Source organism: Clarias gariepinus, chromosome 25 (assembly GCF_024256425.1).
Source record: "Clarias gariepinus isolate MV-2021 ecotype Netherlands chromosome 25, CGAR_prim_01v2, whole genome shotgun sequence".
In the NCBI taxonomy this organism is placed as follows: Eukaryota; Metazoa; Chordata; class Actinopteri; order Siluriformes; family Clariidae; genus Clarias; species Clarias gariepinus.
In genome coordinates this window covers 1,919,727-1,945,974 of record NC_071124.1, presented here as the reverse complement: position 1 = coordinate 1,945,974, position 26,248 = coordinate 1,919,727, and the positions used below count along the sequence as shown (strand labels likewise).

Sequence of the window (26,248 nt, the reverse complement as noted above, 5' to 3'; positions counted from 1 at the left end):
AGAAGTGATTAGTGCAGAGACGGCGTGTTGTTCAAGACGCCATAACGTTATCAGATGTGTGTTCTTACTGAAAGTGCTTCTGTGAAAAAGAAATAAAAACATCATCACCACTCCCGTTTGCTCATGAGGTTAATAATTATACTAGACCCATCTAAGGCTATTTTAAACCAAACACACACACACACACACACACACACAGGTCTGTATGGTGCTTGGACAGTCCAGGGGTGTATTAATCTAACACATACACACACAGACACGCTGCTCCATTTCCTGTAAACGTCCTGACCATCTGCTGCCCTGCGTGCTCGTCCATCTGAGAGTTTGTCCTTTACGGGTGTGCGAGACAACAGCTCACTCACTAACACTGAGGTTTATATATAGGACAAAAGGAAAAAATTTTTTAATAGTATATGTGGCTGGATTAAAACAGTAAAAATATAACAGTAATAATATAAAACATTAATATTTCTCTTTGTAAATAATGATTGCTTTAGATCAGCGTTGCAAACAGCAATAAATTAGCAATACATGGTTAAAAGGGATTTTAAAAATTGGGCAAATATTACTGTGAACACATTTCTCTGCATATTATCCAATAGATAGGACTCGTGCATTTAGAGGTTTAAAGCTTTAGAAGAATTAATTTAGATGATATATATACGAAGGCAAGGTTTCATTTAAAAGATTAAGATAATATTAATTTCTGTACTGTCTGTACAATTATGTTTATAATGTGTCTTAGCATCAGGTTGTTAATGTATATATTTATTTAATATATTAAAAAGTTAAACTCTTATATTCTAGAATCATAACACGTAAAATAAAACGTTTCCAACCTTTTTGTTTTAATTTGAATGATTATGATTTACAGCTCATGTGAGTTGGCTGGTACTTTTGGCACTGTGGGCCGGTGCCACTGTGGGACAACACCAGCAGATGACATCACACTCTTCTTCCAGACTTTTTGACTTTTTGAGACCTTGATTTTCAAAAAAAGTGCAAATTCAGTTTCATTTAAAAACAGGACTTTGGACTACTCAGCAGCGGCCCAGTTTTGTTTCTCCGTAGCCCAGGTGTGACTTCTTTCTGAAGCTGATGCTCTGGTTCAGGAGTGACATGTTACCAGGAATGCAGTAGTTTTAGCCTGTTTCCTGAAGATGTCTAAGAGCGTGGTGGCTCTTGATGCACTGACTCCAGCCTCACTTCACTCCTTGTGAAGCTCTACCAAGGTCGTGAATCAGCTTTACATGACAATCCTCTTAAGGCTGAGGCTCTCCCTGTACCACCTTTTTGCCTTCTAGTCAACGTTCTATAAATATGCATCGATACAGCAGCTTCTGTGGTCTGGAGCAGTCTTCCCCATGTGTGTGCTGAACTGAGACATACATGATGATATCTATACAGTACATATTCCAAATTAAATATTCTATTTTTTTTTTAAATCAGGATTCTGGATTTTGATTTTCATGACTCGATGGCCGTGATCATCAAAAGTAAAACAAAAAGGCTTGAAATATTTCAGTTGACATGTAAACTTTTAATTAATCTAGAATGAGTTTAACTTTTTATCTTATATTATAGGGAAAAAAAGGAGCTTGCATTATATATATTTTTTGGACGCACTGTTACAATAGATCATACATCATATATATATTGTGTGTGTGAGAGAGAAAGAGAGAATAGTAGTATTGAGCTCTTTCTGTCTTTTTAGAGATTTAATGCTAATCTTAGTGTTTCTATATTGAATTATTGTATTTTGTTGATGATTAAACGACACATGAAGCTGTATCTATAATATCTCTAAAAAATGTGACACAATTCATCAGTCTGTTTCCTTCTCCCTTTGTCCGTCTCTCTCCCTCTTTTTCACTCTTTCTGTCTCTCTCCCACTACTCCCATCTCTCTCTCTCTCTCTCCATCTCGACCCTTTGCCCCGAGCTCCTGTGGAATACACCACGGCTCCTGAGGTGCTAACAGAAGTAGAGATGTCACATTAGATCAGCGGAAACGCAGCAATATGTCTTGCACTTGTTCACTTCCTCCCTTTTCTTTCTCTCCTCCGCTCCGTAGTGCCAGCTTTCCCAGGACAGCATATGTTAGTTCAGCGGCAGGCCGGCTCTCATCCTGCAGGGGTCAGCGAGCTTCCACAGCGCCCCCTGGACCTGACGGGGCTGCGAGAGACACGCCCAAAACGAGCTGTGGTCCATCCAATGTCCATCTCCATGGCTCAGAGCCTACTACAGTACATGCACAGGTAGTGTGTGTGTGTGTGTGTGTGTGTGTGTGTGAGAGTTTAGTGCATAAGGCTTATGTCTTCCTCTGTTAATTCTTTTTTAGACATTGAACACAATACATTTTAAATAAGTTATCGTTTCTATAGTAACAGCTCATTCACAGGAACTTGTTTGGGTTCTTTATGTTCATTTAACGTTTGTTTTTGAAAGGAGGCTCCAGTGTCAGCGCTTTGTAACAGTCAGAGGTGAGGCTTTAACTTTAGGACAGAGACGTTTACGCTTCTTTTACTGTTAGTAGGTCACATGACAAGCTGTGATATTTTAGGAAAGATAATCGATGATTGTTTACTGTTTATACCACAAGTGAGAACAGGAAGTAACTTGTTTAAGGATGTGCGCAGTGTTTAATTAATGGTCGGTCAGTTGCTGTGGTTTAGGTTGAATAAAACACTTGGTGATGTGCTGTTAGAGAAAAATAATTAATGTGTGTGTGTGTGTGTGTGTGTGTGTGTATATATATTCAGTAATTTATAATCAGGAAATCTTGATCAAGTGAACTACACTGTAGGCTACACTGCCCTCTAGTGGTTAGATCAGTTCTTTAGGAGTGATAGCTGTAGATAAATGGTGTTTATAGGATTTACACCAAGTTTTATTTCTGTAATTTGATCTGTAAATATTTAAATAAATTACATTTTATTTTGTAGAACATTAATACGACTTATAAAGTGTTCATGCAATGAAACAATACAAGCAAACAATCTCTTTTTCTCTTTCTCTTTCTCTCTATATATTTCACTCTTTATTTGCCTTTATTTGCATTATGTCCTTATAAGTGTGTGTGTGTGTGTGTGTGTGTGTGTGCATTTGTTTTTCCTTATAAATCCTAAGATGTGTGTCCGAGCCTCTCACTCCAGACCAAAGCCCGGCTCCACCTCGACCCAAAGCTCCGCCCCTCATCCACCTTCAGCCCCAGAGTATCCACCAATCACCTGCTGGCTCCTGCGAAGCCTCTCCCCTTCCACACACTCCAACCTTCCTGAGCGTCCAATCACAGAGAGGCATTCGGTGTCGCCCCGCCCCTTTGTGCACGGCGGCCATCAGGCCCAGGATGGTCTGGCATTTTAATCTGATTATAAACACTGTGACACACAAGTCTGAGAATTTACTGATGAAAACTGTGTGTTTTCTGGAGGTTTTCTCCTTTTCATATTTTTATGACTTCTTGGAAATTGTTTGTAAAAACTCTGAAGAAATAAATGTCATGTCTCTTCTTTTCTCCCGTCATCTGTCCAGCAGATTTCTCCTGTCTGTCTGGATGTCTGATGTATGTGACTCCCCGTCCTGGAACATAACACTCCATTCATTAGCACCACGTCGATCCGGCCGGTTGCCATGGGGATGCCCGGCGCCGCTAGCCATCGGGTCAGAGCCAGGGCCGGATGGTGTGCCAGGGCTGCGAAAGAGCCAACACAGAGTGACAAAAAACAGGGTCAGGAGGGCAAGAAGGGTTTCCCGTCTCCTCTCTCTCTCTCTCTCCTCATCTCCTCGTCCAGACAGAGAGAGACCAACAGAGACAGATGGGTGAGAGAGAGACAGAGACAGAGAGAGGGAGAGAGTCAGACATTGGGCCATGGGAGAGAGAGAGACATGTGTGTGTATGTGAGAAAAAGAGAGAGAAAGAGAGACAGACAGACGTACAGACTGGCTGCTGATTTTGAATCACTTCTCTGTTTTTCTCTCCATAAAGACTGTCTGTTTTTTTCTCTCCCTCTTTTTTTGTGTTCTTCTCTTTTCTCTGTCTTATCTATTCTCCTTTCTCCTCTTCTTTCTGATTCTTGGTTTCTCTCTGCTATTTGTGGTCTTTTTTGTTTTTTCTTTCTTGCTATCATTTTCTCTCAGTCTGTTTTCTCTCTCTCTCTGTTTCTATCATTAATTCTCTATTTTGATTCAGTGTATTTTTTTGTTCATATTGTGTCTTCTCTCTATCATTCTCTCTCTCTCTCTCTCTCTCTATGTTTAATCAGTGTAATTATTTGTCAGCGTGACTGAGCTTTGAAAACTGAGGACTCAGCAGCAACTGGCTGATAAGCTGCACAACATCTCTCTTTTACTCCACTCTTTCTCTTTTGATTGCTCTTTTTAGCTCTCTCTCTCTCTTTCTCTCGCTCTCTCTCTCTCTCTCTCGTGCGGTCTTTCTCAAGGTCGGGGCGACGCTCAGAAAGCTGTTCGTCACGTTTGATGATTAGCTCAGACAAAGCAGCGTGGCTCGGATCAATACTGGCTGTCAGAGCTCCCTCACAGATTCACACCTCAATCAATCACTCACTCAATCAATCACTTAATCAGTCCATCAATCGCTGAGCTATCAGCCCCGGCCTTTCTCTACACCTCCGCCAGAAGCGTCTCATCTAACCGAGATTCTGGGATTTATCTTCTACTCCTCAGGGCCGTTCTCTCTGTAGCGTAAATAATTCTTCTCATATCAGTACATGTCCTGAGCGCTGAGCGCTGACTTAAAGCCTTCTCACTGATATCAATCACAGATACCTCAGGAACGTCTGGAGTGCTTTCTGACTGATGATGAAGATGACGAGGAAGAAGGTGTACCTGAGTACCCCCTTACCCTCCATACTCTGGGAGATTTCACACCTTTTAGTCTGAATCAGAGACATGTTCCACACCTTGGCTTTATTTGATGATATAGGATTTGGTTTGACACGGTGCAAAAAGATGTTAAAAATAAAAAAGACAGGTGTGTATGTGGAAGGGGGTGGGGCTTATAACAAGCATCAAAACATGGTTGCAAAACCTTGAACAAGTGAAATTAGCAAAAAAAAATATGTAACCTTTGAGACCCCTAATCCAGGGCTGAATTAATGGTTTTGGATTCTGATTGGCTGGCGGGTGTTTCATTATTATTATTTTTTTAAATACATGCTTGCTTACTTTGTTATTTACCGTTTATTTAAGGAGTCTCCAGTGCCAGAGAGAAAGCTGTAACACAGAATGTTTAGGGCAAAGAAGTTCGACTCTGTCGCTCTGTGTTTTATTCAAGCTGCATTCTTTAAAGGGCACCTACGATGCAAAAATTCAGACCTTCAGCAACAACGTGACAGAAGGGACGTTCCCTGCTTTTGGCCCTTTTCCTATGTTTGTATTGGGTTTAAATACACCAATTAGATTTTCCCCTTATGTGATGTCATATACAGTAAGAAGATCCCTTCCCTGAGCTTGTTGCTCAGCTCTGCTGGGCGTGGCTCAGTAGTAGCTCATTTACATAAACACTGAAACGGTGCATTTGGTAGAGGAGTGAGATAAAGGAATGAAAAAGTGCATTATTTGAGAGTTAGATCTCTGAGACCTGCATTAAAGAAATGTTAAAATATTGGACCTTTAAAGATGAAAAAAAGGTTTCATTATAAATCTCCAAAAAGCATGAACATCAACTATTTAAAACACTTCAAGAGACAAACCTGCTTCTGTCTGCTTCATCACAGCACACCGTCACTGATGATTTTACTGTAATAGCGCCACTTGCAGTGTGTTCTTTTACTTTTGCTGTTTTCTAGCTGAAAGGACAGAGTGACCCCTGCAGTCCTGTTTGTCTTCATCACTTCCTCGCAAAAAAACCCCTCCTATCTGCTTTTGTTGTGTAGCTGTATTGTTTTTCCGTGAGCTTGTTCCTCCTCCTTCTTCTTGTCTGTTTCGGGAGCTGAGGCAGAGCTCAGGCGCTCAGCGATGAAGATAACACGGTGTCAGTCTTAATAGAGGAAAAAGAGAAAGCAGCGGAGACAGCAGGATCAATGGCGAATGCCCTCTGCAGGCGCCGTGGTGGAGCTGCTGTGTTCTCTCTGACAATGTTATCTCTCTCGCTCTCTCTCTCTCTCTCCTCCATCTGAGATCTTTCAGGTGTTCTCCAATAGCAGTCATCCCCTTAAGACATGCAATTAATCTTTTCTGTGTGTGTGAAAGAATGTGAGTGTGTGTGTGTGTGTGTGTGTGTCAGTTCCACCCGCGAATAAAGAGTTGGCAGTTAGGCGGATTGAGCTTGAAGAGCTCCTCTCCAGATAAGGAGGAATTAATTATTTTTGCGTCAGGAATGATAGCGTTTTAGCTAGCGCAGGACACAAAGCAGGAGTGACGGCAGACGGGGAATTAGAGGAGCGTTGTCACTCCATTTAAAGCTCTGCAACCTGGAACCCGGTGTAATAGAGAGCAGCGTGTGGGGGATTGATCCATTTATCTCACACCATTTACCAACCCACCTTCTGTTCTCCTTCACACGTCCTTGAGAATTTTCAGCTTAAAGGGAGATACATAAAAAAATGTAAGCAATAAGACGTGTCTAAGTCGTCACACCGTCGGCTTAAAAGCTGCGAGCAAAATAAAGCCGCAATCTTAAAAAAGAAATATAAGAAACTAACATGAATAGGAACATCAAATCTCCTTATCTACTGTAGAGCTCCACCCTCAGACACTGCATGCTAAGAAAGACAGAGCTAAGTTTTGTCCTTTTGTCCAAGTTTCAATATCTCTAGTTATACCTCAGGGTTCTAACCTGAGACCACTTCATTTTACCTTCTACTCTTTGGTCATTTTATCCATCTGATATCTCTCTCCTAAAAATGTACTATTTGAACCAAATAATTTTTTGTGACAGTAGTGGACGTCTGTGGTATCTGCCATCAAAAGCGTCAGCAGCAGATTCCTGAAAGTTGTGAGATCGGATCTCCATCGATCAGACTTGTTTCTCCAGCACTTCCTACAGACACTAGATCGGATTGAGATCTGGGAAATTTGGAGGCCGGGTTAACATCTTGAATTCTTTGTAATGTTCCTCAAGCCGTTTCTGAAGAGTGTGTGCAGTGTGTCAAGGCGCATTATCCTGCTGAAAGACGCCACTGATATCGATCAGGGAGCACCATCTACATGAAGGGGTGTAACTCTGTATAGGTCTGAGTAACATCCACATGATTGACTCCTTTCTATCATTCATTTTCAACAATTTGTACTGCAGTAGGTCTTCTGTGGGACCATACCAGCCTTCACTCCAGAACAGAGTATATGAGTGGATTGGAGATCCTCACTCACTGAGCTGTTCACCCGCTCCACTTCTCCTCCGCTCAAAGCAACACCAGCTCAAGCCCTCCAGCATCAACTCAAGTTGCATCCCGCTCCACTCAAATCAGCATTCTGAAATTTTGACTGAAAAGTGGCGGACACAGATGCATTTTGGGTTTTGGAAGGGCAAGCTTCTGAATGATGGTGTAAGAGGTACCAGAGTGAAATTGGAGCAGGACATCGGGCAGGGCTCCCTCCTTTTAAAAAATAGCCGCTCTGTCCAAAATCCTTGTTTTCCCTGTTCGCTTGTGCTCCACTCCCATGTTCATCTGTGAGCTTTGAACACCCATCACCCTGTCACTGGTTCACCACTTGTCCTTCTTTGGAGCACTAAACCACTGCAGACTGGGAACATACTGCTGTTTTGGAGACTCTCTGATCCAGTCGTCTAGATCCTTATGCTTGCCCTTTTTTTCCGCTTCCAACACATCAACTTCTAGACCTAAATGTTCACACTCTGTGTAATATATCTCACTTAATGCTAAGTGGCGCTGCAACAGGTGGGTACACCAGGTACAACACCAGGTGGGTTTTCGATTCGAGGTCCAGCAGATGAGTCGATTCAGAGTTGAATTGCTTTCTCACTACGAGATTCAGCTCGTATATCGATTAGTGTGTTCTCACCAGGGTTCTGTTCAAATCCACCTTACACTCTGTATGTTAAGAGTTTAAAGCTAAAAATGTCGATATGTTTTGTGGATAATTTTCAGGTTTGTTTGAGAACGAGACGCGGCCATGAAATACACATGGAGTCGACAGGAACTTTTCAAAACTCCAAACTTTTCTTCTCAGGATGAAGATGTGGCCGTCCAACGTGCCGGCCTCAGCTGAGCGAGAACTCCAGAGTCGTGACCATCACTTGGGCCTGGACGCCTCACACACACTTGGGGAGCGCCGTGCCATCCTGATGAGATGAGTCGTGTCTTCGTGAGTGTGTGTACGTGTGTGTACGTGCTTGTCTTTCGCCGTGTGCCTCTAAGCCGCGTGTGTCTTTTGTGTGTTTATTTTGAGCCAAACCCTGTTGTGACGGTGAAGAGGCAGCGTGTTTATTGCTTGTCGTCTTTCTCGCCGTCTCCCGCTGGCGTGTCAGAGCCGAGCCGCTAGACCATCGTGCGCGGTAAACAAAGAAACGTGCTGCTAAAGAGGCGCTGAGTGTTTACGCAGGAACGGAGGAGTGGGACAGGGCGGGGATTATAGCTTTAAAAATATCTGATACTCTGGATTCCCGTAAGCATTTATCCTTAATTACGTCATTTGAGTTCTTTTGGATTCTGATTGGTCAGAAGGTGTGACATCATAGTGAACATTTTATTGTTTAAGGTGTAACCGAGTTTCACGGCAGTAACGTGGACGAGCCAATCAAGTACGCAAATCCACAACGTGCAGCACTGATTTACCAAAGAAATGGGTGTGGTTCTAATTTGCATATTCATCCTTTCCTGATTAGAACTAAAAGTAATGGCACCTTTTCTATGTCTCTTCCTATGTAATTACCTTTTTAATGTGGAACCACCACCATCCAAAAATATTTGTAATATTACACACACACACACACACACACACACACACACACTGTATTAAAACATCACCAGACGGTAGAAGGGCAAACTAAATCGGTCATGTCTGCATGAGCTCGCTGGACCAGGCCAGATGGACAGTGCTCGCTTCATGCCAGCATGGACAGACGAGCAGTCGAGCGGGTGGTCAGGGTGTGTGTGTGTTTGTGTGTGTGTGTGTGTGTGTATGTGTGTGTGTCGGTCAGGCTGTTGTTCCTGTGTCAGTTGAAGGGCTTTCTTTTCCAAGCCGCTGGAGTCCGTCTGAAGGTTTCTCGCCCCTCTAGGTCATCCTGAAACCTTGAGCTGTAGTGAGTTAGGATGATTAGATCATGAGCTGTTAGGCTGTTACCACGGCAACACAAGACTAGTGATATACAGGATGTGAAAGAAACTTAAAAAGATTTTGATAAACGATGGAAAAAGCTGTTGCAGGTAAAATCTACCTGCCTGTGTGCTGAATAATCCCCCTCTCTCTCACACACACACACACACACATGCGCGCCTCTACACCTGGTTGGATCCTCTCCTCACTTGGGATCTTTGCTCGAGTGTGTTTCTGTCACACTCGAGCTGTCAAGAGATTTCATATTGAGCTGTAGTGCAGCGATTCCTCTACGCTAACATCTCCACACACACACACAGAGAGAGAGAGAGACACACACACACACACACACACACACACACACACACACACACACACACACATATGCCCTGGAGCAGTGACAGTCTGAGTTACAGCCTTCTCATGTCAGCACCGTGTCTGTTTTATTGTTTTCTGTTTCCCTCCTCTCCTCCTGTAGCGGCTTTAATGCGACTTTCTATTTATATTTATTTCTTAAATAATTTTTAACACATTTACGTAAAATTAAAAATTGTAAGAAGTATTAAAAATGTAAAGCTACAACGTCTGTGTTCAGCCTGTGTAACTGATGAGTTGTCCACTAGAGGGCGGTGTTTAGAGTGTTATTGGTCATTACACCCTGGGAACTTTACTTTAAATCATTTAATATTTTATGCAGAATAATATCATATATGTATAAATGTATAAAGTAATTTTAGAGCTAATAAATGATTACAAGTGCATGAGGAATAATATTTTAATCATATTTAATTTATATTATATACATATTAAATCCTGCTCATTTTCAATTTTACAGGTTTTACTTTTTATTTAATTACAAATAAATTAAACAGAAAAATATGACAAATATATTATTATTTTTTATTAAAAAATACAAATTTAACAAAATAATTTTGAAGATATATATTTAACGTAATAAAAACAACAATGAAATATACATATTTTTAAATTAATTATAACAGATTTTAGTAGTTTATATTAGTTAGTATTAATTCTTATCATTTTAATTTGTTAAATATCAAACATATTTTATTAGCCTAACAGCGTGCACGAACACACACACACACACACACACACATACTGACCTTAATGTGGTGTTATAATAGGTAATTAGATATGACATGTAGTTGTTTTAATGCTGCCCCCTGTGTGTGTGTGTGTGTGTGTGTGCGTGTGTGCGTGCTGTGCGGTGGGTCACATGACCATGTTTATGAGAGCATATGGTGCGGGTCTGGGGCGAGTTACAGAGTCTCTGCAGTGCTCAGTGTGTGTGTGTGTGTGTGTGTGTGAGGGTACAGTGCAGGAAGTGAACAGCTTCACAGCCAGATTGTTAAAGCGACGGTCCATTACACGCTACACTGCATCTCAGCGGAGTCTAATGAGCACACACACACACACACACACACACACACACAGAAAGCCACTCACACTTCCACTAATTCTAATGATGCTGACTAACTGCCCACACACACACACACACACACACACTCTGACCACCCGCTTGTGGTCACAGACACACACACACACACACTTACACACATGTGCAATTTTGCCTGAGAAAAGGTCTTAGTTAGACCTTAGACCTTTGACTGAATAATAGACACACACACACACACACACACACACACACACACACACACACACAGCCAAAATTCAAATTCAAATTTTATTTGTCACATACACAGTACGAAATGTAGTAAAATGCTTAGGAACACTAATACTCTATTCTTTAGTATTTAGGTTCAGTACATTCAGGTGGTCAGCTGACTTCGTTTTATTGCCCCATAACGTTACTGAGTCTAGACCTGAGTAACTGATCAACCCCAGATCATAACACTGTCTCCAGAGGCTTGTACAGTGGACACTATGCATGATGGGAGCATCGCTTCATGTCCTTCCCTTCTCACCCTGACACGCCCATCACTCTGGGATAGGATCAGTCTGGACTCATCAGGTCACATGACCTTTCTCCATCACTCCAAAGTCTAGTCTTTATGATCCCGAACAAACTGAAGCCTTTTTCTGATGAGTCTCACTAATGAGTGGTTTTATTATGGACACACAGCTGTTTAGTCCCAGTCCTGTGAGTTCTCATTACAGTGTGTGTGTGTGTGTGTGTGTGTGAATTTCAGTCATTTCAGCTTTACCTGATGATGCAGGACAATAATTTGACTTCCTGAAACACAGTAACATGATCTCGCTGCCTGTAGGTTAGGGCTAAAGTAACTGTAGGAAACACGTGAATCCCTGCAGTAATCACAAAGTTAAAGTCTCTTAAATATTTACTTATTTACATTTACATCAGGCATGTCAACATGCATTCATACACACATTTTTTTCTTTAAAAAGTAATAAAACTAAATAATCAAGACAATCACTTTATTTGGCGAATGAATTTTTGGTTAAAATCTAAATTAACTGTTTTAATTTTTCTCCAGATTTTTTTTTCTTTTAAGTTGTTAATCAGCTTCTCCTGTTTCATGATGAAACTAGAACCAGACCTTGTGGATCAGAACCAACAGACCCTTCGCCATAATAATAGTTCACTAATTAGCTAACCAGGATTACTTTCAGGACTGAAGACCTACAGCACAGAAGAATTCTGGGATACCAGAAGTGACGGCTGGTGCAAGAATTTTTGGGGGGCACAAACAAAATAAAAATGAAACTCGCCTGTAAATAGCCATAAGAAGTGCTGGCACCGAGTGTAAGCTCGGCCGTAATCACGTGACTGCTGCTTAATTAGAAGATCTGGTCGATCTGGTCCAAGCTCGGTAACTTTTCTTCGTTCTTCGTCCGATTGCCTTGTGAGGGCGTATTTTAGCAAATAAATTGCAGAATTTTCTCTCATATTTACTGTAGCTGCTTCCACGTCAATCACTATTCAATACATTAACTATCTGCTGAGTGTTAATAAGACTCGTTGAGAATGGCCCAATCACATGAGCCCAAATACTTATTGGATTCACTTTGAAAAAAAAGTTAAAGGGTTCGGGGCGCACAGAGCTCTGTCCCAAGCTCAGCCTCAAATCACACGCTTTTTAAAAATTGACGTGCCTGCAGAGACCCTCATTGTCCGGGGCCCCACATACACCAACACAAATGAACGTAATTCAGCTTAGATTTTTTTATTAATTGTAAATAAATTATATTAAGACATACAGCGGGATATTGTGACTAAATTACTTTATTTTATTATTAAAATAAATAATTATTATGTTAAATAATTACATGGTAAAGGACATTCTTCTCTGTCTGACTTTAGGGGGCGGCGCCCCAGCGCTCCTTATTGACCGGCCGCCCCTGGTCACCACGAGCCAGATACAGAGTCAGCCAAAAAAATGTATACACACCTCAGAAAAAGAAAAATAGTATGATGTATTTTATATTAATATAATATTACAAATATCATAGTATTATCAGAATATTATCATATATATATAACAATAATAGCAATAAATTTAGTATTAAAATATATAAAGTTTTTTTTTATTGGATAAGGCACTTGGGGATGTGCTGTTAGTGTGTGTGTGTGTGATTTCTGATCAGAAAATCTTGATCAAGTGAACTACACTGTAGGCTACACTGCCCTCTAGTGGTTAGATCATACTGCTTTTATATACAATTATACAGACTGGGGTTAAAATTAATTTCAACCCCAGTCTGTATTTATAATTATAATTTATAATTAATAAATTATAATGTGTGTAAGTGTGAATTAAAACCAGAAGAGGATTGTAAGGGTGTTGTGTGTGTGGTGCTCACTTTAGGAGATGACCAATAAACAGACAATGAACTTCATGTTCTAAACACTTTCTTTATAATAATAATAATAAAAATAATAATAATAATAAAAATAATTATAATAATAATAATTATTAATATTAAGTGTTGATTAATCAGAGTTTCTTCAGATAACATTGTTTCGTTTTTGTCAATTTCATTCAGTTGCCATTTTGTATAATCTGAAGTTCCTAACGGCTGATCTCTGAACATCAGCCGCACTTAAAATAATGTACGCGTTACATTTAATCAGTGTTAAAATCTATTTAAATAATATGTAAATTACAGCGGAACCTCGGATTGCAAGTAAAACAGTTTGCAAGTGTTCCGCAAGACGAGCAAAGATTTTAAATAAATAAATAATAATTTTTTTAAAAACAAGTCTTGGTTTTCGAGTACCGAGTATCATGTATCACGCATGCACTTCTTGTTTTGACGCAGAGCGTCACGTGATCACAACTGAGCCAACGTTTTTTTTTCCCTCCTGTGCTGCGGAATTGTGGGTAATCGTCTCCTCTGCTGGGTCTTAGTGCGCCTCTCTTACTGGTATAATTAACATCCGTGCATGCGTGTACTGTTCACTATAACCCTGTGAACACGTGTGTGTGTGTGTAAAACATATTTTATTTTGTGTTTAAAAGCACGTGTATCTGTATGTTGTGTCTGTATGCGTGTGTTACCTTTTTAAAAGGTAAAGTGCAAGTTCATTTGTTTAATTTTTACTTTATATTTTGTGTTAATTATTTGTATGTGTTCATTTTTTTGGGCTGTGGAACGAATAATTTGAGTTTCCATTATTTCTTATGGTAAAATTTGCTTTGGTTTACGAGTGGTTTAAAAATATGAGCCCAGTTCTTGAATGAATTATGTTCATAATCCAAGGTTCCACTGTATGTGTATAAATTGGATGGATTTGGAAATATTGCAAATATCCTAAATACATTTCATTCCTTTAGTGGAAAATCAATAATAATAATAAAAATAACAATAATAATAAAAGAACTATATGATTCATGCCTGATAATATCTACATTTTTCTCCGTGTTTTATATCAGTGAAGATCTGTCTGAGCTTCACCACATGTTTGTTTTTATGATTCTTTAGTTTGTTGTTATATCTCTGTAGTTTATTATCGGCTGCTGTACATCACACTGAGACACATTCATATAAATAAATAGGTTGAGACACGAACTTGATGCTGATTAATGGAGGAAGTCAGGCTGTGATAATGATGATGATGATGATGATGATGATAATAAGAGAGGATTTATCTGTATGATAATGTAAAGCAATGAGGAAATCTTACACTATCACACTCTTGTAGTTTTAAGCGAACCAAAAGCAAACTTTTTTTGTTTTCTGACATGAATTCATCTAATGCATAAAATAATTTTCAATTCCAAAAAATAAATAAAAAAAACATTGACACTCATCATGAACAGAGATAAACTCCACTTTTGGATTTTGACTCATTTAGACAAATTTTATCCTCTGGCACGACAACAAAACTTGTTTTTTTTTTTTTTTTAACCATAAAGCATTTCACTGTAATATTTTTGTAAGAATTTTAAACAGACATGTGAAACCATGGAGTAATCATTGCTGCGGTGTAAGTGTAATAAAGCCCACGGGGACATGCTGTTAGAGGACAATAATCAACCCATAATGTCTCAAAGTTATCATGCTGATTTTCAATTATTTAAAAAAAAAATACATCCAAAACCCCGTCCTGTCCCCGTTTTGTTATCCGCCGCTTTTGTTTACGCACCAGACGTTTCTTTTTGAAATATTTCGCGAGACCCCGATGCCTCACCCCGCGGAATGTCAACATTTACCCAGAGTGGTGCTATTCTAATCCGGCCGAGTGAGGACCGGTGAAGGGATTATGGCCCAGTTTGTTTTCTGCAGCCTTGGAATGTTTCCTCAGCAAGGTTTTTTTGTGCTTCAGGTCTTCCCTCCGTCTTGTCTCTCCTGCTTTTGTGTCCTCCAGCATGTCTGAACCGCACAGAGTCAACAGCGCGGCTCGGCTCTAAAGCGCAGCGCGGCTGGAATGTCGATCCGTGTTGCAACAGTGTTTAAAGCTCTGTTACTTACGCTGCTCATTAAGCAATTTGAGTTTCACCCTTTGAGCGTAAGGTCGTGTGTGTGTGAGGAAAGCTCAGCCATGTTTACTCCTGCACGTCTGCATCACTCAGCGATGGCTTTGTGCTGAAGAGCTGAGCTGCTTCTCACACACACACACACACACACACACACACACAAAGTTCTCTGTAGGACTTTACACAGGGACTACCTATCATCAAGGCTTCCAAGGAGAATCTTTAAAGAACCATTAAAATGTCCCAGTTCTTAGTCCAGGGGTCTTGAAGGTTTCTTTAAGGGTTTATTCAATTCCATTTTATTTATTCAGTGCTTTTAACAACAGTTATGGTCGCGAAGCAGCTTTACAGAATCAAAAGGAAACTAGGGAAATGAGTTTGAAATGTAAGAAAATATCTACGTAATATTAATCACTCATAATTCATACATTTTTATAAAATGTTATTTATTTATTGAAGTTACTGATTTGGCGGCACGGTGGTGTAGTGGTTAGCCCTGTCGCCTCGCACCTCCAGTGTTCCCCGTGCTTGGTGGGTTTCCTCTGAGTTCTCCGGTCTTCTCCCACAGTCCAAAGACATGCAGATTCGTCTAATTGGCGTTTCCAAATTGCCTGTAGTTTATGTGTGTGTGTGTGTGCCCTGTGATGGATTGGCACCCTGTCCAGAGTGTACCCCGCCTTGTGCCCTAAGTCTCCTAGGATAGGAAATTGGTTTATTAAATATTTTGAAGAATATGGAGTTTAAATCTCACTGATAAACTCTCAGATATATAAATACACTCACCATTCACTTTAATTCGCTCCAGGAATCTGAGCTTACTAAGGACACAGACCAATTGGAACTGGACAGGTGAAGACTGGAAACTGTTTCTAATCTTCACCTGTCCAGTGTAGGTGATTCTGTGTCTAAGACAAGCTTAGATTCCTGTTTCTGGAATAACAGCGGAAGGGCTGGAGTGGAACCTGACGTGGACTAAATGCCGACAGCTCGGATCAGTCTAATCATTCTTTTCTACACCACTCTGTGTAATCTCCAGGAGAAAATTCTAAAGCTACTGAAATACTGAAACCTGCCCAAGTGGAACCAAAGGTCAGTTAACGTCACTGAGATCAGATTTAGTCTTTCTTCCATTCTAATGTTTGATGGTCGATGAAGAGAAGCTCCCGACCCCTTTCCGCTTGGCCCCATGACTGAATATGAATACACAGGTGTACAGGTGTTTCTAATAAAGTGGCCGGTGAGTGTAGGTCACATCTAAAAGCTGGTTGGAGCTGGGTTGTGTGCGTGCCTGTGTGTGTAGTTACATTACCGACCACAAGAGGTCGATGTGTTCTATGATCACACCTCATGAGCTGAACCACAGTGTGGTGAAGAAAACTCAATAATTAGGGCTTTAAATTAGAGTTCTATAATAAAATAAAATATATATAATAATACTATTACCCAAAAAACTTTGTTATTGTTTAAAGTTTTGTTTTCGTTGTTATTTTCTGTTAGTTATTTAACATGAGTTTTTACCTTATAAACTGAAATTTTGCAAGACATTTTCCTCGGCATACAAAGCGTTTCATTAAAGAAGCTGAAGTCTGCTAAGTCGCGCGCGTGTCCAGGAGCCGTTCAAAACTAGCCTGCCAAGTCAAGCGAAGCAAGTTTACATATATTTTTGTGTTTTTTTGTTAAGATTAACTGAAGACATATCACCATGGGTCCTATGAATGTTATCGAGGACGTTAGCAAAAAGAAAACGGAGCCGCTTTCCCTTTTTTATTTTAAAGCAGACCGAGAGGAATCATAAATTAAGGTTAAAGCCCAATCCCAATTCTATTTTCTACCCCTTCCCCTTGTCCCTTGAAACGAAGTGGAAAGGGGAAGGGTTAAAATATTTCCCCTAAGAAATGCGACACCACTACAACACTGTTATACGTCATCATACGTATCCGTTCATTTACATGTACACATACAGTATGGCCGTAAGCAAAACAAACACTGCGTTATCAAATGCTCTGCCAACTGCCGTGCTACTGAACTTTCATATTTGTTTGTAGCAGTAAAGTGTATATGACATAAAAATATATTTTTGTAATATTGTGCAATCGGTGCTAACCGCTAGCAAACTTTAGCGATTTCTTTGAAAACGTTTCTTTACAAAACATCACCATAAACACAACACAAGACTAAAGGTAATATACATATAATAAAAACTTGTCATAAAAATCCTTATTAATGGCAAAAATTAGTTACATTTACGGGTCTGCTCGCTCGAGTGAGCAGCCATGTTGAAAATTTCGCTTAGCCCTTGTTTGAAGTGAGGTCCCGAAAAATCTTCGTTTCGAGGGCTATCTGGCCCTTCCCCTTACCCCTACCCCTCCAACCAAAAGACAAATGAGACACCCCTACCCCTTCACGTGAACGCGCCAAACGGAGGGGGAGGGCTAAGTGTAGGGGTAAGGGGGAGAATTGGGATTGGGCTTGAGGTTTATTGTCTATTTATTTTATATTTTACTTTATTAACATGTTTTGATTGTTTTTATGTGCAAAAATATGATTATAGTGTTGGAAATTGGCTAGTGTTACACCAAGTGGCTGCACATCGATAGCTACCAAGTCAACACCGTAGCTGTAGAGTCTAACTAGGCAGCTAGCGCTAATCAGAACGTACTGTGTACTGAAGATGGGATCTAAGGTTGAGCCGTAACATCATGTTAAATGCTAGTTCATTGTGCTAAGTATGTTTAGCAGATCTGTAACATTTTGTCCTGGCACAAGCCCCGCCCCTTTTGTGCAGCAATGCCAGATGGAACAGATAAGTATGAGTTATTAATGTAAGAATTCAACCTATGAAGTGAATGTGTAAAGATCAGACACAGTATTCTCATTAGCATAGTTTATTTTTACATCTTTGCACACATGAAATGAAAACAACAACAACAACAACAAAAAAAATCAGTTACTGGTGTAAATATACAATTAAAAATAAAACAATTACACACTTTATCTTTAAATACAGCAAACACATTTTTATATCTCTCACTATTTCAAATAACGAAATGTGATTCTGTAAATAGTTTAGATCCGTCAAAAAAATCTAATATACAAATCTGCGTAGAAAAATATAATTTATGAGCGTCGGCCTATCCGGTAAAATCGAGCAGTCAGTCACATTTGGAGAGATTTTACGTCTCCTCAGTCTCACTTCATCTCTGTGAATCCTGAATCCCATCGTTAGGCTTCTGAATGATCCAAAGACAAATAAATTATTAGACGAAACACACACCTCTCAGGATTCCCGGGTCACTGAAGAAGTGATTCAAGGGGAAAAATCTTTTCAGCGTTAATTATTAAGACACATTTCCTCACCTGTTCATCATTTTGCTTCGGTCTGGTAAGCTAATGTCGCTAACGAAGGATTGGACATTTATGCATAGCGATTAGCTACACAACGATACACACCTGCTAATAACATGACACACAGTTTGACAAATGTGTGTGTTTTGGTTCGAATGATGCTAACTGGTGTGGTCTGTTAGCCTGGTTAGCGTGTAGGTATATCATATCTTAAACTTGACTACGTCTGAGGTATATGTGGAGTCTGTGAAAAAAAATTGGATTTATTTTTTCCCTCCAAAACCATTTCTTTTAGTTAATGCCACAAAGTAGAACATTTCAGTCCATAATGCTAATGCTAATATTAATTCTAACTCTGAAGTATAAAACAGAGCAGTTCTTCGTTTCGAGCCCTTAGCATTTTAGCTGTGACTTAGCATTTTTGGATTCAAGTATTTGGCTAACTTTATAAATCCAGTTCAGCTAATTCCGATGTACAGAGTCACACAGAGTGGCGTACGGTTAATTTTTGTCGAAGAGCCGTGTTGTTTGTCAGACTGCTGGAGCTTGTTGCTAGCAAGTTGCCTTCTTCGCTAGGTTTAAAAGTTACACCCCTCTTTGCGCTTAAAACAAGAAGGACTGCAGCATGTCATGCTAGTTAGCGATGTTATAAATCTTTGCGTCGGTCTTCACCAACTTTGAAAGCTATGGAAATTTATTTCCAAAAATCTGACTGCGACAATTTCTGTTTTTCTGACTGTAAGCGAGCATGACTGGGGCTTTAAAACGAACGAACAGTGAGCGATTATCTATACCATGCTAACTGGTGTCTATTCAAACTTTTCATTTAAAGTTAGCAAATTTGCATTTTGGACTAAAATGTTCCTGTATGTTTATCGAGTCTCAGCTGGAGCTCGGAATCCCGAGTGGGTGAAAAGAGTCCCGGTCCAGCAGCCACATTCCGACCTGCAGCAGCATCTTGGGATACCAGTGAATCCCGTCCTGTTGCGAAGTAGCATTTGAATTTGGTACAATCCAGCGCCACCATGAGGTCGGCGTGAGTGTGTGACTCAGACGGAGCGGCGCAAAAGCCCAGTGCGCCAAGCGGTGCTCCTCCACTGCAGCGTAGCACGAAGCTAGCACACCGTCCACCACAATGGTCCCGTGTGTGGTGAGCGGCGCGTACGAGCCCCTGTCCTCCACCGCGTAAACACGCTTTACACGTGCACTCCTCAGACGTCCCCACCCTTCCCAAACAAACACGTCCTGTCCGGGTTTCACGCTGCTTGCAAACTTTGCGACCATCCCAGAGGCAGCCGAGTCATCCCGAATGAAGACCAGGTGCCCCGAAGTGAGCCGCAGGGTCACGTTCAGTTCCGATGTCTCAAGTACGAGGAATGTCCGGTGTGTGTTCGCGTCTCGGTCCAGGTAGCCGATGAAATCACTGTACACTATGTTTCCCAGCTCATCTGCTGCGAGAACCCTATCGCCTTCTGTCAGATCCTCCACCTGCTTCGTGCTTCCATCCGAGAGGTAAACCAGTGCAGATCCGGGGAAGCAGCCGCCGGATTTAGCGGCGACAGAGTTTTCTGGTTAAAAACAACAACAACAAAAAATTCAGTTGTGAATTTGGCAGGGTTTCAACTGGTTTATTGCTTCAACCATATTTTTTAAGGTAGACAGACTATTGAAAAGAAGACTTTAATGTAATATTTCTACTATGGAAGGAGTCTCCAGTGTCAGCGTTTTTGTAACTGTGAAATTTAACGCTGTAACTTTAAGATCTGACACGTCTTCAGGACAGAGGAGTTTACACTGCTTAGCTTCTTTCTAGCTGTAAGGAGTAGAGGCTGATGAGGAAACGACTGTTTATACAGTAGCTGCTGGAACATACATTAGAACGGGAACTGACTTGTTTTGTGGATGTTCCGTAAGATTAAATTCTGTATCAATAACGAACCAAAGTGAAGATGAAAGGACGTGCTATCAATACAGAATCATTCAACATGGCTGCTGTTTTTTTTAAATGAAGTAACAAATTCAAAGTGGTTAATTATGAACAGACAGACGCTCATTCGGTAAGGCCTGAGTCTTTCTGCAGTGTTCTGTGGCCCGGGTCAGGTGTGTTACAGCAGCACAATGCGTAGTTGTGATGTAAATGTGTGTGTTGTGAAACGCACCCGCTGCTGACGGAGCGCTAATTGAGAAGCAGGAGGCGTATTGTCATTCTAATGGAGTCGCAGGCTGCTCCGGCACGATCCCAGCTCGTTTATTTAGGTGTTTATGTTTCAAAAGTCTTGTGTGACTGTTTGCTCAGGTGCACACACACACACACACACACACACACACACTCCAAACTGACTGCAATACACAGCTCAGAGCAAACATGCCTCATGCCAGGCATTTGTATTGTAATCGCCCAGCAGATGTGTGTTGATTGACACACACCAGAAATCTGTGCCTTAATCCCCGATTCTTCCTCTGAATGCACGAGGAGGAACGGAGCCAATCGCTCGAGCTGCCAAGCGGACAGTGAGGAACGACATTAAAAATAAGTGTTTACAATTTAACAATTTTTTTTAAATGGCGTAAAAATCTTAAATCTGCTGTCCAGATTTACACGGGAGGTGATTTTTTTATCTCTTTGTTGTAATCTAATTTTATTGAAAAAAAATTCTTGAATCTATCCAAAGCTATCTACTTGTATAATTTCTTAAACTAAGTTTACAGCAAACCAAATATAAAATTATCAAGTATTTCTGGCCAGATTTCCTTGTTCTATTGGCAAAGAATTTTACTTCTTTCAAGAAATCAATCCCTAAAAATCCTAAAAAAATTTTTTTTAATTTCGTGCAATTTTGATAACATTTTACTAGAATAAGCCTAAAACTGTTATATTTGCTTTGTTGTAATCTTATTCTCAAAAAGTGTGGATAAAAGTAACTATATTTAAAATATTTTCACTTTTTTTCAGTGTTCTTTCTTTTCTTTTCTTTTCTTTTTTTTTCTTCTAACTCTTAGATGTTTTAAAAGCCTCTATGAGTAGACTGTGAGTAGAGATGAGGTAAAAGAAATAGACGAGTAAATAAATAAATAAATAAATACATTTCAATTAAGAATAAGTACAAAGAATCGTGCGCTACTAGACGTCCCATGTCTCCTCTAATGGATGTAGTCAGTCGAGACATGTTGGATGTCTGATGTTTGTTGAAGGAGTAATTGTTAGCTTTATTTGGCAAAAATTTAATAATCTGAAACAAAATGAAATGATTGTCCTTAAAAAAATTTTAAATTTGTATTTAAGAAAAAAAAGTTTTTTGTTTCACTAAGGTGTAAAATTTCATTAGTTGTAAAAGGCTACAGTTTCATTTTGAACAGGTGAATTTTCAGATTTTTCTGAAATACGTAACAACTGAAACGTTTGAAAGAAAAACAGGTTTTGAGCAACTGAAAGTTATGTGGGCGGCATCCTGGAAAAATAAAGTAGAATAAAACTAGAATATTTCATTTATTATTTTGTTATTTAAATAAATCGAATATTCTACTCCTCTTAAGGTGGACATTACAGAGGTGACATTACAGAGGTGACATTACAGAGGTGACATCATACTAACATTTATTATTAACACATTTGCTTTTTAGAACTATAAACTTTTTTAGCTCCAAGTTAAAATTTTGGCTAATAAGTCTATTGCTGTAGCCCCCCCTACTGGCACGGCTCGTAAGGTTATCGTCCAATAAATTGTCATAATATAATATACATATTTAGAGAAACGAACATGACATGACTTAAGTTAAATCCCGAGGTTGAGTTCTCGCTCACCTGCTTTGACGGAGCAGTGTATGTGTGCTTTGGATTCGTAATAAACCCAGTCGAATCCGGCCTCCACGGCGAGTCTCGACAGCATCCCGTACTTTCTCTTGTCCCTGTCCGAGGTCGTGATGTCCACCGCTCGGCCCTCGTAGTGTAAAGACTCTTCAAAATGGTTGCCGTCCTCGTCCCAGGCCTCCGTCACGCGCAGCTTCACCCCGGGCCACTGGTTCATCACCGAGATCGCCAGCGAGTTCAGCTTGTCTTTACATCGCTGTGAGAGACAGAGGTGAAGACGGAGACGGTGTGTGTCAACTCGTGCTGCTGTGATTAGAACCTGAGCAGAAGGTTATTGATCCGCTCTCGTCTGAGCTCCCGATCAGTCGCTTCGGTTTGATTAATGCAGAATGGAAAGAGACGATGGTGGAAAGAAAAATTATGAACTGTTTTGCAGCTAATTAGCGATCATCATCCGGCCCGGTGACTCCAACGGGTCTGTTTTGAATATAAGTAGTTGTATAGTAATTACCCCCTGACCCTGGGGTTTTATTGGGGTAAAGTGTGGCGTTGGTTGTGTGCCACATATGGAGAGTCTGATCAATAACTCGGGAGGTTAAATCTAGCTGAAAACAAATCCAATCTTGATTTAAGCTAAATCCTAAAATGGAAGCCGACTGGATCTGTTCCACGCCGCATGACTGTAAAAATGATCAATTAATACCTAATAAGTATGGATTACACAGCAGGGACACGCTGATCCTCTATTGGACATGCCGTCCACCTCCTGCGGCATATACACAATGATATTATAGCCTATAAAGTGTAAGAGCAATAACTCAAAGAGCTTTCTGTTTCAGGTACTGACTACAACCTTGAGACATTCCCCAACACATCAGATATGAAACACGACTGCAAATCGTTCGTTTTTGGACTTCACAGAACGTTATATCACCACTTAAAAGCCTGTGAAGTGCACTTAGGGAGAAAAATCCCAAACAGGACGGATCACCTACAGGATAAACAACAGGACAGACGGTAAACATACCCTACAAAGTGCACTAGTACAAGTACACTTGTGTAAGATCCTAAATGCTTTCATATTAGAAAAAACACCACAATTTACAGAGTGTGAAAAAACACGTGTCATCAAGTGCACTTAAAACACACAGATCCTCAATACCAGCTGATATTTAGTTCTTTTTTGCAGTGTATTGTATGTCTACAATGGTGTATCTATTTACACTCTATATGAAGTGCACTTGCATCTCTCCTAACAGCAGTTTATTTGAGCTGAAGTATACTTATATACTGTATGGGTCAGGCATATCATATTAAGTGCACTTAAAATGAGGGGTCTTTTAGTCCTGTGAACTTCATGTCTGGCTCGTTGTCCACAGCAGTATAAAATTAGAATCCTTTTGCTTATGCGATTGTTTTTTTGTTTTTTTTTTGTCCTGTAAATATTTCCGACAAGCTTTACGCAAATGAAAAAACAAAGGAATTGTGTTTATCATATTCCTATCTGTATTTGTTTGTGATTAGAACACTATTTTTAATTCTGTACTACCAAGTGCAAAGTCGATCATTTCTTCACTCTGCACTAGCGGTCGTCTCATCACTGGTGTATGGTGTTTCGACTGGTCCATAATTCATCATATGGACTAATGCTACAGTATTTCTTGTTTAATCCAACTTAATTTCCTGTGTTTATTTAAGCCTTTGTGACGGTGAGATCTACGTGAGCATCAGGGATAAACAGAAGACACACACTCAGACGAGTTGTGAGACACGCAATGTAAGCACAAGACGCTGATGTGATTCACGAGAAGGGACGACTTCCAGATCTGAGAGCGAAGTTGTCACTCCTGATCCTAGTCCAGTTACGCGAGAACCTTTAACCCTGTTGTGATATGTACGTGTCTCCAGCACAGGGTCTTCTGATGGATGTGTCACTGCTACCTGAACAAACCTGAAGGTGGACATTCTGGTATTTAAAATGGTGTCCATCTGAAACAGTAGAATAAACTATAAACTTATAATATGCTTAAAATGTCAAGCATGAGATATATTATTAGCAAAATTGGTTATTAGTTAGTTTGTTAGTTATCTATGTTTGTTTATTTACTGTAGCCATTAGAGATAATGAGCCATTACATTAACATCGTATTATTAGCATTTCTTTCTAGTTTTAGTTAAAATTAAACCTAGATGAAAGTTTGCATTGTTTGAGCTTTAGATTAGTCACCGATTAATTGATTTATCTACGTACTGTTTACTGAGTATTTAGCAAGTCATATCAATCAAAGTCAACCACTCAAAACAAAACATTTATTTTTATTATTATTATTATTATTATTATTATTATTTCTTTGCCTATAGATTTATTTATTTTAGACTGAAATAAAATTTTAAAGAAGTGTTTGGAGAAATAAATAAGAGGAATCTTAATTGAAACAAATATATAATACAAAAAAAAGAATTTATTATTCATAAAAAAAATATTGCATAACCTCCTGAGACCCGAATGTCCTTAGATATGAGGACATGACATCTTCTCCCAACTGCACGGTCTACCATCGTCATATGAGGAGTGTTGGGTAATAATTATTCTGCCAAAGTCCTTCTGGATTATAGTTCATACTGTAGTTATCAAGCGCTCATAAAGAGAAACAGTGAGGAGGAATTACAACGTTTGAGACATAGGGAAGACCTTTATGTCAGGAACGTTTTACATTCCTTCAATTAAAGAGGAAAATTATTTAATATATCACTCACTCACTCGTCATCTACACTGCTTTATTACAGTATGTGTACAGCGTCACGGGGGGCCTGGAGCCTATCCCAGGAAACTTAGAGCATGAAGCAGGGTACATCCTGTACGGGGTGCCAATTAATCACAGGGCACACACACACACACACACTTATTCACAGAAAATATGGGAACGCTAATTAACTTAATCTGCATGTCTTCGGACTGTGGGAGGAAACCAGAGAGCCTGGAGGAAACCCAGCAAGCAAGGTGGGAATCGAACCCAGACCCTGGAGGTGTGAGGCGACAGTGCTAACCACTAAGATATTAATGTAGTAATATAACACTGATCAATAATAATAATAATAATTCTGTATCACAATGTGCACTTTGAGACTTTTTTTCTATTAAAATATATTTATATAATTTTCGGGTCGGAACGCGCGCCCTTATATCTATACCCCCCCCCCCCCCAAAAAAAAAAAAAAAAAAAAACATTATTATTATTATTATTTATTTATTGATTAATTGATTATTTATTATTTATTTATTATTATTATTTATTATTATTATTATTATGACTACCCCCAGCCCTCAGCCCTCCGTGTGTCCGTACCTGGGTCATGAGCCGGTCCGCGTTGGTGTTCTCCTCGTCCTTGAAGATGATGTCGGGGTTGTAGTTGGGGGTCAGCTCCTTGAAGCGCTCCGAGTTGCGCGTGATCTTGCCCTCGTACTTCCCGCTGGCCCCGAGCGTCTTCTCCGCCACGTTGGGGATGAACTGCTTGTAGCCGAGCGGTGTGAGTCTCTTCGGGAGTCTGCGCTTCCCGTAGCCCCGGCCCGGACCGCAGGCGCGCGCGCAGCCGGCAAGCAGCAGCAGCAGCAGCAGCAGCGCGCGCACGGACGGGCCGAGCGCGAGCTTCCGGAGCAGCAGCGCCAGGTCCATGTCTGAGTGTGTGTGTGTGTGTGTGTGTGTGAGGGTCAGATCATACACCGGTGCCGCGATACCTGCACGTCTCCTGTACGCGTCCCCGTGTGCGCGTCTCCGCGTGTGCGCCCTCGCAGAGCAGGTGCAGCTCGAGTGTGTGTTGGGGATGCTGGAGGAGAGGGAGTGTGTGTGTGTGTGTGTGTGTGAGCGCAGTGAGAGCTCATTGGCTGAACACACTCCGACCTGTAACTCTACTGTAACACAAGTGTGAGATCATCA

At 40.3% G+C, this 26,248-nt stretch overlaps 1 protein-coding gene across 1 annotated transcript; it reads right to left on the bottom strand.

Annotated features, from left to right (window-relative positions):
• Positions 1-18,156: 18,156 nt before the first annotated feature.
• On the bottom strand, positions 18,157-25,987 carry shhb (sonic hedgehog signaling molecule b). Its single transcript, XM_053486803.1, has 3 exons — positions 25,661-25,987; positions 22,308-22,569; positions 18,157-20,073 (listed from the first exon to the last, which is right to left on the bottom strand). Exons 1-3 carry the CDS (start codon positions 25,985-25,987, stop codon positions 19,388-19,390), a joined length of 1,275 nt encoding a protein of 424 aa, XP_053342778.1. The 3' UTR covers positions 18,157-19,387.
• Positions 25,988-26,248: the final 261 nt, after the last annotated feature.

Bases quoted from the DNA above. Each gene is read 5' to 3' on its own strand.
- shhb (XM_053486803.1), bottom strand. From the start codon at position 25,987: ATGGACCTGGCGCTGCTGCTCCGGAAGCTCGCGCTCGGCCCGTCCGTG. The intron at 22,570-25,660 runs GTACGGACACAC...TGTCTCTCACAG, and splicing joins CGGACCGGCTCATGACCCAG to CGATGTAAAGACAAGCTGAA. The intron at 20,074-22,307 runs GTGAGCGAGAAC...GTTTTTAACCAG, and splicing joins ACACTGCTCCGTCAAAGCAG to AAAACTCTGTCGCCGCTAAA.